At 41.1% G+C, this 13,232-nt stretch overlaps 1 protein-coding gene across 1 annotated transcript in view; it reads left to right on the top strand.

Annotated features, from left to right (window-relative positions):
- LOC135536530 (amyloid beta precursor protein binding family B member 2-like) overlaps window positions 1-13,232 on the top strand; it is an 87,492-nt gene that overhangs the window by 48,550 nt on the left and 25,710 nt on the right. Inside the window, 3 exon segments of the mRNA XM_064962836.1 lie at window positions 4,334-4,436; window positions 10,022-10,105; window positions 10,383-10,498. Coding sequence (XP_064818908.1) covers window positions 4,334-4,436; window positions 10,022-10,105; window positions 10,383-10,498 — 303 coding nt within the window.

The raw sequence follows: 13,232 nt of genomic DNA on the forward strand, positions 1-13,232 counted from the left end.
TAGTCCCTGTCTAGTGTCCTAGTCCCTGTCTAGTGTCCCAGTCCCTGTCTAGTGTCCCTGTCTAGTGTCCCTGTCCCTGTCTAGTGTCCCAGTCCCTGTCTAGTGTCCTAGTCCCTGTCGAGGTGTCCTAGTCCCTGTCTAGTGTCCTAGTCCCTGTCTTGGTGTCCCTGTCTCTGTCTTGGTGTCCCTGTCTCTGTCTTGGTGTCCCTGTCTCTGTCTAGTGTCCCTGTCCCTGTCTAGTGTCACTGACCCTGTCTAGTGTCCCTGTCCCTGTCTAGTGTCCTAGTCCATGTCTAGTGTCCCTGTCCCTGTCTAGTGTCCCTGTCCCTGTCTAGTGTCCCTGTCCCTGTCTAGTGTCCCAGTCCCTGTCTAGTGTCCTAGTCCCTGTCTAGTGTCCTAGTCCCTGTCTAGTGTCCTAGTCCCTGTCTAGGTGTCCCTGTCCTGTCTAGTGTCCCTGTCTAGTGTCCCTGTCTAGTGTCCTAGTCCTGTCTAGTGTCCTAGTCCCTGTCCCTGTCTAGTGTCCTAGTCCCTGTCTAGTGTCCTAGTCCCTGTCTAGTGTCCTAGTCCCTGTCTTGGTGTCCCTGTCTCTGTCTAGTGTCCCTGTCTAGTGTCCTAGTCCTGTCTAGTGTCCTAGTCCTGTCTAGTGTCCTAGTCCTGTCTAGTGTCCTAGTCCTGTCTAGTGTCCCTGTCTAGTGTCCCTGTCTCTGTCTAGTGTCCCTGTCCCTGTCTAGTGTCCTAGTCCTGTCTAGTGTCCTAGTCCCTGTCTAGTGTCCCTGTCTAGTGTCCTGTCTAGTGTCCCTGTCCCTGTCTAGTGTCCTAGTCCCTGTCTAGTGTCCCTGTCCCTGTCTAGTGTCCTAGTCCTGTCTAGTGTCCTAGTCCCTGTCTAGTGTCCTAGTCCCTGTCTAGTGTCCCTGTCTAGTGTCCCTGTCCCTGTCTAGTGTCCCTGTCCTGTCTAGTGTCCTAGTCCTGTCTAGTGTCCCTGTCCTGTCTAGTGTCCCTGTCTAGTGTCCCTGTCCCTGTCTAGTGTCCCTGTCCCTGTCTAGTGTCCTAGTCCCTGTCTAGTGTCCCTGTCCCTGTCTAGTGTCCTAGTCCCTGTCTAGTGTCCTAGTCCCTGTCTAGTGTCCTAGTCCTTGTCTAGTGTCCTAGTCCCTGTCTAGTGTCCCTATCCTAGTCCCTGTCTAGGTGTCCCTGTCCCTGTCTAGTGTCCTAGTCCCTGTCTAGTGTCCCTGTCTAGTGTCCCTGTCTCTGTCTAGTGTCCTAGTCCCTGTCTAGTGTCCTAGTCCCTGTCTAGTGTCCTAGTCCCTGTCTAGTGTCCCAGTCCCTGTCTAGTGTCCCTGTCTAGTGTCCCTGTCCCTGTCTAGTGTCCCTGTCCCTGTCTAGTGTCCCTGTCCCTGTCTAGTGTCCTAGTCCCTGTCTAGTGTCCTAGTCCCTGTCTAGCGTCCTAGTCCCTGTCTAGTGTCCTAGTCCCTGTCTAGTGTCCTAGTCCCTGTCTAGTGTCCTAGTCCCTGTCTTGGTGTCCCTGTCTCTGTCTAGTGTCCCTGTCTAGTGTCCTAGTCCCTGTCTAGTGTCCTAGTCCCTGTCTAGTGTCCTAGTCCCTGTCTAGTGTCCCTGTCTAGTGTCCCTGTCTCTGTCTAGTGTCCCTGTCCTGTCTAGTGTCCTAGTCCCTGTCTAGTGTCCTAGTCCCTGTCTAGTGTCCCTGTCTAGTGTCCCTGTCCCTGTCTAGTGTCCCTGTCCCTGTCTAGTGTCCTAGTCCCTGTCTAGTGTCCCTGTCCCTGTCTAGTGTCCTAGTCCCTGTCTAGTGTCCTAGTCCCTGTCTAGTGTCCTAGTCCCTGTCTCGTGTCCTAGTCCCTGTCTAGTGTCCCTATCCTAGTCCCTGTCTAGGTGTCCCTGTCCCTGTCTAGTGTCCTAGTCCCTGTCTAGTGTCCCTGTCTAGTGTCCCTGTCTCTGTCTAGTGTCCTAGTCCCTGTCTAGTGTCCTAGTCCCTGTCTAGTGTCCTAGTCCCTGTCTAGTGTCCCAGTCCCTGTCTAGTGTCCCTGTCTAGTGTCCCTGTCCCTGTCTAGTGTCCCTGTCCCTGTCTAGTGTCCTAGTCCCTGTCTAGTGTCCTAGTCCCTGTCTAGCGTCCTAGTCCCTGTCTAGTGTCCTAGTCCCTGTCTAGTGTCCTAGTCCCTGTCTAGTGTCCTAGTCCCTGTCTAGTGTCCTAGTCCCTGTCTAGTGTCCTAGTCCCTGTCTAGTGTCCCAGTCCCTGTCTAGTGTCCCTGTCTAGTGTCCCTGTCCCTGTCTAGTGTCCCTGTCCCTGTCTAGTGTCCCAGTCCCTGTCTAGTGTCCTAGTCCCTGTCGAGGTGTCCTAGTCCCTGTCTAGTGTCCTAGTCCCTGTCTTGGTGTCCCTGTCTCTGTCTTGGTGTCCCTGTCTCTGTCTTGGTGTCCCTGTCTCTGTCTAGTGTCCCTGTCCCTGTCTAGTGTCACTGACCCTGTCTAGTGTCCCTGTCCCTGTCTAGTGTCCTAGTCCATGTCTAGTGTCCCTGTCCCTGTCTAGTGTCCCTGTCCCTGTCTAGTGTCCCTGTCCCTGTCTAGTGTCCCAGTCCCTGTCTAGTGTCCTAGTCCCTGTCTAGTGTCCTAGTCCCTGTCTAGTGTCCTAGTCCCTGTCTAGGTGTCCCTGTCCCTGTCTAGTGTCCCTGTCTAGTGTCCCTGTCTAGTGTCCTAGTCCCTGTCTAGTGTCCTAGTCCCTGTCCCTGTCTAGTGTCCTAGTCCCTGTCTAGTGTCCTAGTCCCTGTCTAGTGTCCTAGTCCCTGTCTTGGTGTCCCTGTCTCTGTCTAGTGTCCCTGTCTAGTGTCCTAGTCCCTGTCTAGTGTCCTAGTCCCTGTCTAGTGTCCTAGTCCCTGTCTAGTGTCCTAGTCCCTGTCTAGTGTCCCTGTCTAGTGTCCCTGTCTCTGTCTAGTGTCCCTGTCCCTGTCTAGTGTCCTAGTCCCTGTCTAGTGTCCTAGTCCCTGTCTAGTGTCCCTGTCTAGTGTCCCTGTCTAGTGTCCCTGTCCCTGTCTAGTGTCCTAGTCCCTGTCTAGTGTCCCTGTCCCTGTCTAGTGTCCTAGTCCCTGTCTAGTGTCCTAGTCCCTGTCTAGTGTCCTAGTCCCTGTCTAGTGTCCCTATCCTAGTCCCTGTCTAGGTGTCCCTGTCCCTGTCTAGTGTCCTAGTCCCTGTCTAGTGTCCCTGTCTAGTGTCCTAGTCCCTGTCTAGTGTCCTAGTCCCTGTCCCTGTCTAGTGTCCTAGTCCCTGTCTAGTGTCCCTGTCTAGTGTCCTAGTCCCTGTCTAGTGTCCTAGTCCCTGTCCATGTCTAGTGTCCTAGTCCCTGTCTAGTGTCCTGTCTAGTGTCCTAGTCCCTGTCTAGTGTCCTAGTCCCTGTCCCTGTCTAGTGTCCTAGTCCTGTCTAGTGTCCTGGTCACTGTCTAGTGTCCTAGTCCCTGTCTAGTGTCCTAGTCCCTGTCTAGTGTTCTGGTCCCTGTCTATTGTCCTAGTTCCTGTCTAGTGTCCTAGTCCTTGTCTAGTGTCCTAGTCCTTGTCTAGTGTCAGAGAGAGGGGGATGGAGAGAGAGGGAGGGATGGAGAGGGGGATGAGAGAGGGAGAGAGGGATGGAGAGGGGGATGAGAGAAAGAGGGAGAGAGCAATGCAGAGGAGAGTGGCAAAACCTAAGTTTATCCATCATTTATTGGTGTGTTGCAGAGAGGAATATATTTTAGAGAGAGAGAGAGAGGGAGAGACAGAGAGAGAGACAGAGAGAGAGAAAGAGAGAGAGAAAGAGAGAGAGGGGGAGAGAGAGAGAGAGGGGAGAGAGAGAGAGAGAGAGAGAGAGAGAGGAGAGACAGAGAGAGAGGGAGAGACAGAGAGAGGGAGAGACAGAGAGAGGGAGAGACAGAGAGAGGGAGAGACAGAGAGGGAGAGAGAGACAGAGAGAGAGGGAGAGAGAGACAGAGAGAGAGGGAGAGAGAGAGGGAGAGAAGGAGAGAGAGAAGGAGAGAGAGAGAGAAGAGAGAGAGGGAGAGAAGGAGAGAGAGGGGAGAGACGGAGAGAGAGGGAGAGATAGAGAGAGAGATAGAGGGAGAAGAGAGAGGCTGACCTGGTTAGCTGTGTGTGCAGAGCAGAGTAGACTTAGAGGGGAGGGGAGTGTCACTCCCCAGGTGATTTGGCGAGACAGCTTGACACTCTTTCAAGAGAGAAATTTTCTCTTGGGTTATTCTAACTAATTTACTCCGTCTCTCCTCCTCTCTTCTCCCCTCCTCTCTGCTCCTCTCTTCTCCTCTCCCCTCCTCTCGTCTCCCCTCCTCTCCTCTCCTATCATTTGAAGATCATGTCGGAGCGCAAGCATGCTAAAGAGTTATCAGGGGCGTTGTCAGGGGGCGTGTCTCTACACGACAGAATGCAGTCAGGACTAGACCTCCCACTACAAGGTACTCTACTCTACTGTAATCTACTCTACTGTAATCTACTCTAATGTAATCAACTCTGCTCTACTGTAATCTACTCTACTGTAATCTACTCTAATGTAATCAACTCTGCTCTACTGTAATCTACTCTACTGTAATCTACTCTAATGTAATCAACTCTACTGTAATCTACTCTACTGTAATCTACTCTACTCTACTGTAATCTACTCTACTCTACTGTAATCTACTCTAATGTAATCTACTATACTGTAACCTACTCTGCTCTACTGTAATCTACTCTACTCTACTGTAATCTACTCTACTGTAATCTACTCTGGTCTACTGTAATCTACTCTACTGTAATCTACACTACTCTACTGTAATCTACTCTACTGTAATCTACTCTATTGTAATCTACTCTAATGTAATCAACTCTGCTCTACTGTAATCTACTCTAATGTAATCAACTCTGCTCTACTGTAATCTACTCTACTGTAATCTACTCTACTGTAATCTACTCTAATGTAATCAACTCTGCTCTACTGTAATCTACTCTACTGTAATCTACTCTAATGTAATCTACTCTACTGTAATCTACTCTACTCTACTGTAATCTACTCTACTCTACTGTAATCTACTCTAATGTAATCTACTATACTGTAACCTACTCTGCTCTACTGTAATCTACTCTACTCTACTGTAATCTACTCTACTGTAATCTACTCTGGTCTACTGTAATCTACTCTACTGTAATCTACACTACTCTACTGTAATCTACTCTACTGTAATCTACTCTACTGTAATCTACTCTAATGTAATCAACTCTGCTCTACTGTAATCTACTCTAATGTAATCAACTCTGCTCTACTGTAATCTACTCTACTGTAATCTACTCTACTGTAATCTACTCTAATGTAATCAACTCTGCTCTACTGTAATCTACTCTACTGTAATCTACTCTAATGTAATCAACTCTACTGTAATCTACTCTACTGTAATCTACTCTACTCTACTGTAATCTACTCTACTCTACTGTAATCTACTCTAATGTAATCTACTATACTGTAACCTACTCTGCTCTACTGTAATCTACTCTACTCTACTGTAATCTACTCTACTGTAATCTACTCTGGTCTACTGTAATCTACTCTACTGTAATCTACACTACTCTACTGTAATCTACTCTACTGTAATCTACTCTATTGTAAACTACTCTACTCTACTGTAATCTACTCTGCTCTACTCTACTCTGCTCTACTGGAATCTACTCTGCTCAACTGTAATCTACTCTGCTCTACTGTAATCTACTGTACTCTGCTCTACTGTACTCTACTCTACTCTATTGGAATCTACTCTGCTCTACTGTAATCTGCTCTACTGGAATCTACTCTTCTCTACTGTAATCTACTGTAATCTACTCTGCTCTACTGTAATCTACTCTACTCGGCTCTACTGTAATTTACTCTGCTCTACTGTACTTTACTGTACTCTGCTCTACTGTACTCTCCTGTACTCTACTGTAATCTACTCTACTGTACTGTACTGTACTCTGCACTACTCTACTCTGTTCTGCTTTATACTGTATCACATATACTGTATACTGTATCACATATACTGTATAGTGTATCACATATACTGTATCACATATACTGTATACTGTACCACATATACTGTACCACATATACTGTACCACATATACTGTATAGTGTATCACATATACTGTATCACATATACTGTATCACATATACTGTATAATGTATCACATATACTGTATCACATACACTGTATACTGTATCACATATACTGGATACTGTATCACATATACTGTACCACATATACTGTATACTGTATCACATGTACTGTATAATGTATTACATATACTGTATCACATATACTGGATACTGCATCACATATACTGTACCACATATACTGTATACTGTATCACATATACTGTATAATGTATTACATTTACTGTCTCACATATGCTGGATACTGCATCACATATACTGCATCACATATACTGCATCACATATACTGCATCACATATACTGTATACTGTATCACATATACTGTATCACATATACTGTATCACATATACTGTATATTGTATCACATATACTGTATGACTTATACTGTACCACATATACTGTACCACATATACTATATTCTGTATCACATATACTGTATACTGTATCACATATACAGTATCACATATACTGTATACTGTATCACATATACTGTATCACATATACTGTATACTGTATCACATATACTGTATATTGTATCACATATACTGTATCACATATACTGTATACTGTATCACATATACTGTATATTGTATCACATATACTGTATTCTGTATCACATATACTGTATACTGTATCACATATACTGTATCACATATACTGTATACTGTATCACATATACTGTATATTGTATCACATATACTGTATTCTGTATCACATATACTGTATACTGTATCACATATACTGTATCACATATACTGTATCACATATACTGTATTCTGTATCACATATACTGTATACTGTATCACATATACTGTATACTGTATCACATATACTGTATACTGTATCACATATACTGTATCACAGATACTGTATCTCATATACTGTATACTGTATCACATATATACTGTATAATGTAGCACATATACTGTATCACATATAATGTATAATGTATTACATTTACTGTCTCACATATACTGTGTACTGTATCACATATACAGTATCACATATACTGTATACCTTATCACATATACAGTATCACATACTGTATACCTTATCACATATACTGTATCACATATACTGTATATTGTATCACATATACTGTATCACATATACTGTATCACATATACTGTATATTGTATCACATATACTGCATCACATATACTGTATCACATATACTGCATCACATATACTGTATCACATATACTGTATCACATATACGGTATACTGTATCACATATACTGTATAGTGTATCACATATACTGTATAATGTATCATATACTGTATCACATACTGTACCACATATACTGTATAATGTATCATATACTGTATCACATACTGTACCACATATACTGTATAATGTATCACATACTGTATCACATACTGTACCACATATACTGTATAATGTATCATATACTGTACCACATATACTGTATACTGTATCACATATACTGTATCACATATACTGTATACTGTATCATATACTGTATCACATACTGTACCACATATACTGTATAATGTATCATATACTGTATCACATACTGTACCACATATACTGTATAATGTATCATATACTGTATCACATACTGTACCACATATACTGTATAATGTATCACATACTGTATCACATACTGTACCACATATACTGTATAATGTATCATATACTGTACCACATATACTGTATACTGTATCACATATACTGTATCACATATACTGTATACTGTATCACATATACTGTACCACATATACTGTATACTGTATCACATATACTGTATCACATATACTGTATAGTGTATCACATATACTGTATACTGTATCACATATACTGTATCACATATACTGTATCACATATACGGTATACTGTATCACATATACTGTATCACATATACTGTATAGTGTATCACATATACTGTATAGTGTATCACATACTGTATCACATACTGTACCACATATACTGTATAATGTATCATATACTGTATCACATACTGTACCACATATACTGTATAATGTATCATATACTGTATCACATACTGTACCACATATACTGTATAATGTATCACATACTGTATCACATACTGTACCACATATACTGTATAATGTATCATATACTGTACCACATATACTGTATACTGTATCACATATACTGTATCACATATACTGTATACTGTATCATATACTGTATCACATACTGTACCACATATACTGTATAATGTATCATATACTGTATCACATACTGTACCACATATACTGTATAATGTATCATATACTGTATCACATACTGTACCACATATACTGTATAATGTATCACATACTGTATCACATACTGTACCACATATACTGTATAATGTATCATATACTGTACCACATATACTGTATACTGTATCACATATACTGTATCACATATACTGTATACTGTATCACATATACTGTACCACATATACTGTATACTGTATCACATGTACTGTACCACATATACTGTATAGTGTATCACATATACTGTATACTGTATCACATATACTGTATCACATATACTGTATCACATATACTGTATCACATATACTGTACCACATATACTGTATAATGTATCACATACTGTATCACATATACTGTACCACATATACTGTATACTGTATCACATATACTGTATCACATATACTGTATCACATATACTGTATAGTGTATCACATATACTGTACCACATATACTGTATACTGTATCACATATACTGTATCACATATACTGTATCACATATACTGTATACTGTATCACATATACTGTACCACATATACTGTATCACATATACTGTATCACATATACTGTATACTGTATACTGTATCACATATACTGTATCACATATACTGTATACTGTATCACATATACTGTACCACATATACTGTATCACATATACTGTATCACATATACTGTACCACATATACTGTATCATATATACTGTACCACATATACTGTATACTGTATCACATATACTGCATCAGATACTGTATACTGTATCACATATACTGTATCACATATACTGTATACTGTATCACATATACTGTATCACATATACTGTATACTGTATCACATATACTGTATCACATACACTGTATACTGTACCACATATACTGTATCACATACACTATACTGTACCACATATACTGTATCACATATACTGTATACTGTATCACATATACTGTATCACATATACTGTATACTGTATCACATATACTGTATCACATACACTGTATACTATACCACATATACTGTATCACATATACTGTATACTGTACCACATATACTGTATACTGTATCACATATACTGTATCACATATACTGTATCACATATACTGTACCACATATACTGTATACTGTATCACATATAGTGTACCACATATACTGTATACTGTACCACATATACTGTATCACATATACTGTATCACATATACTGTACCACATATACTGTATACTGTATCACATATACTGTATCACATATACTGTATACTGTATCACATATACTGTATCACATATACTGTATACTGTATCACATATACTGTATACTGTATCACATATACTGCATCAGATACTTAATAGGATTGTTGTACATACAGTGGTTTGGTGTGTGTATATATATATATACAGTGGGGTAAAAAAGTATTGAGTCAGCCACCAATTGTGCAAGTTCTCCCACTTAAAAAGATGAGAGAGGCCTGTAATTGTCATCATCGGTACACTTCAACTATGACAGACAAAAATGAGACAAATAATTCCAGAAAATCACATTGTAGGATTTTTTATGAATTTATTTGCAAATTATGGTGGAAAATAAGTTGTGTGTGTGTGTGTGTGTGTGTGTGTGTGTGTGTTCAGCAGAGTTCCCCACTCCAAAGACAGAGTTGGTCCAGAGATTCCGGCTGCTGTATCTGGGAATGAAGCCAGTAGACAGACCTATAGGTGAGACACACACACACACACACACACAGACCTATAGGTGAGACACACACACACAGACCTATAGGTGAGACACACACACACACACACACACACACACACACACACACACACACACACACACACACACACACACACACACACACACACACACACACACACACACACACACACACACACACACACACACACACACAACAGACAGACAGACAGACGTACTCTGTGGTAGTTAGTGAGTGATCTTGACCTCTAACCCCTGACCCCTGCCCTATGACCCTAGGTATGGACATATTGAACGGGGCCATAGACAGTCTGATTGGTTCTTCCAGTAGAGAAGAGTGGAAAGCTGTTAACCTCAACGTGGCCGATGCTACCCTCATTATCAGCAACCACCAGGTAACATACACTATATACACCTCTACCCTCATTGTCAACAACCACCACTATATACACTATATACACCTCTACCCTCATTATCAACAACCACCACTATATACACTATATACACCTCTACGCTCATTATCACCAACAACCACTATATACACTATATACACCTCTACCCTCATTATCAACAACCACCACTATATACACTATATACACCTCTACCCTCATTATCAACAACCACCACTATATACACTATATACACCTCTACCCTCATTATCAACAACCACCACTATATACACCTCTACCCTCATTATCAACAACCACCACTATATACACTATATACACCTCTACCCTCATTATCAACAACAACCACTATATACACTATATACACCTCTACCCTCATTATCAACAACCACCACTATATACACCTCTACCCTCATTGTCAACAACAACCACTATATACACCTCTACCCTCATTATCAACAACCACCACTATATACACTATATACACCTCTACCCTCATTATCAGCAACAACCACTATATACACCTCTACCCTCATTATCAACAACCACCACTATATACACTATATACACCTCTACCCCCATTATCAACAACCACCACTATATACACCTCTACCCTCATTATCAACAACCACCACTATATACACCTCTCCTCTCATTATCAACAACCAACATTATATACACTATATACACCTCTACCCCCATTATCAACAACCACCACTATATACACTATATACACCTCTACCCTCATTATCAACAACCACCACTATATACACTATATACACCTCTACCCCCATTATCAACAACCACCACTATATACACTATATACACCTCTACCCTCATTATCAACAACCACCACTATATACACTATATACACCTCTCCCCTCATTATCAACAACCACCACTATATACACCTCTACCCCCATTATCAACAACCACCACTATATACACCTCTACCCTCATTATCAACAACCACCACTATATACACCTCTACCCTCATTATCAACAACCACCACTATATACACCTATACCCTCATTATCAACAACCACCACTATATACACCTCTACCCTCATTATCAACAACCACCACTATATACACCTCTACCTTCATTATCAACAACCACCACTATATACACCTCTACCCTCATTATCAACAACCACCACTATATACACCTCTACCTTCATTATCAACAACCACCACTATATACACCTCTACCCTCATTATCAACAACCACCACTATATACACCTCTACCCTCATTATCAACAACCACCACTATATACACCTATACCCTCATTATCAACAACCACCACTATATACACCTCTACCCTCATTATCAACAACCACCACTATATACACCTCTACCCTCATTATCAACAACCACCACTATATACACCTATACCCTCATTATCAACAACCACCACTATATACACCTCTACCCTCATTATCAACAACCACCACTATATACACCTCTACCCTCATTATCAACAACCACCACTATATACACCTCTACCCTCATTATCAACAACCACCACTATATACACTATATATACCTCTACCCTCATTATCAACAACCACCACTATATACACTATATACACCTCTACCCTCATTATCAACAACCACCACTATATACACCTCTACCCTCATTATCAACAACCACCACTATATACACCTATACCCTCATTATCAACAACCACCACTATATACACCTCTACCCTCATTATCAACAACCACCACTATATACACCTCTACCTTCATTATCAACAACCACCACTATATACACCTCTACCCTCATTATCAACAACCACCACTATATACACCTCTACCTTCATTATCAACAACCACCACTATATACACCTCTACCCTCATTATCAACAACCACCACTATATACACCTCTACCCTCATTATCAACAACCACCACTATATACACCTATACCCTCATTATCAACAACCACCACTATATACACCTCTACCCTCATTATCAACAACCACCACTATATACACCTCTACCCTCATTATCAACAACCACCACTATATACACCTATACCCTCATTATCAACAACCACCACTATATACACCTCTACCCTCATTATCAACAACCACCACTATATACACCTCTACCCTCATTATCAACAACCACCACTATATACACCTCTACCCTCATTATCAACAACCACCACTATATACACTATATATACCTCTACCCTCATTATCAACAACCACCACTATATACACTATATACACCTCTACCCTCATTATCAACAACCACCACTATATACACCCCTACCCTCATTATCAACAACCACCACTATATACACCTCTACCCTCATTATCAACAACCACCACTATATACACTATATACACCTCTACCCTCATTATCAACAACAACCACTACATACACTATATACACCTCTACCCTCATTATCAACAACAACCACTATATACACCTCTACCCTCATTATCAACAACCACCACTATATACACTATATACACCTCTACCCTCATTATCAACAACAACCACTATATACACTATATACACCTCTACCTTCATTATCAGCAACCACCACTATATACACCTCTACCCTCATTATCAACAACCACCACTATATACACCTCTACCCTCATTATCAACAACCACCACTATATACACTATATACACCTCTACCCTCATTATCAGCAACCACCACTATATACACTATATACACCTCTACCTTCATTATCAAC

The sequence above is a fragment of the Oncorhynchus masou genome, unplaced genomic scaffold (genome assembly GCF_036934945.1).
Source record: "Oncorhynchus masou masou isolate Uvic2021 unplaced genomic scaffold, UVic_Omas_1.1 unplaced_scaffold_628, whole genome shotgun sequence".
Taxonomy (NCBI): Eukaryota; Metazoa; Chordata; class Actinopteri; order Salmoniformes; family Salmonidae; genus Oncorhynchus; species Oncorhynchus masou.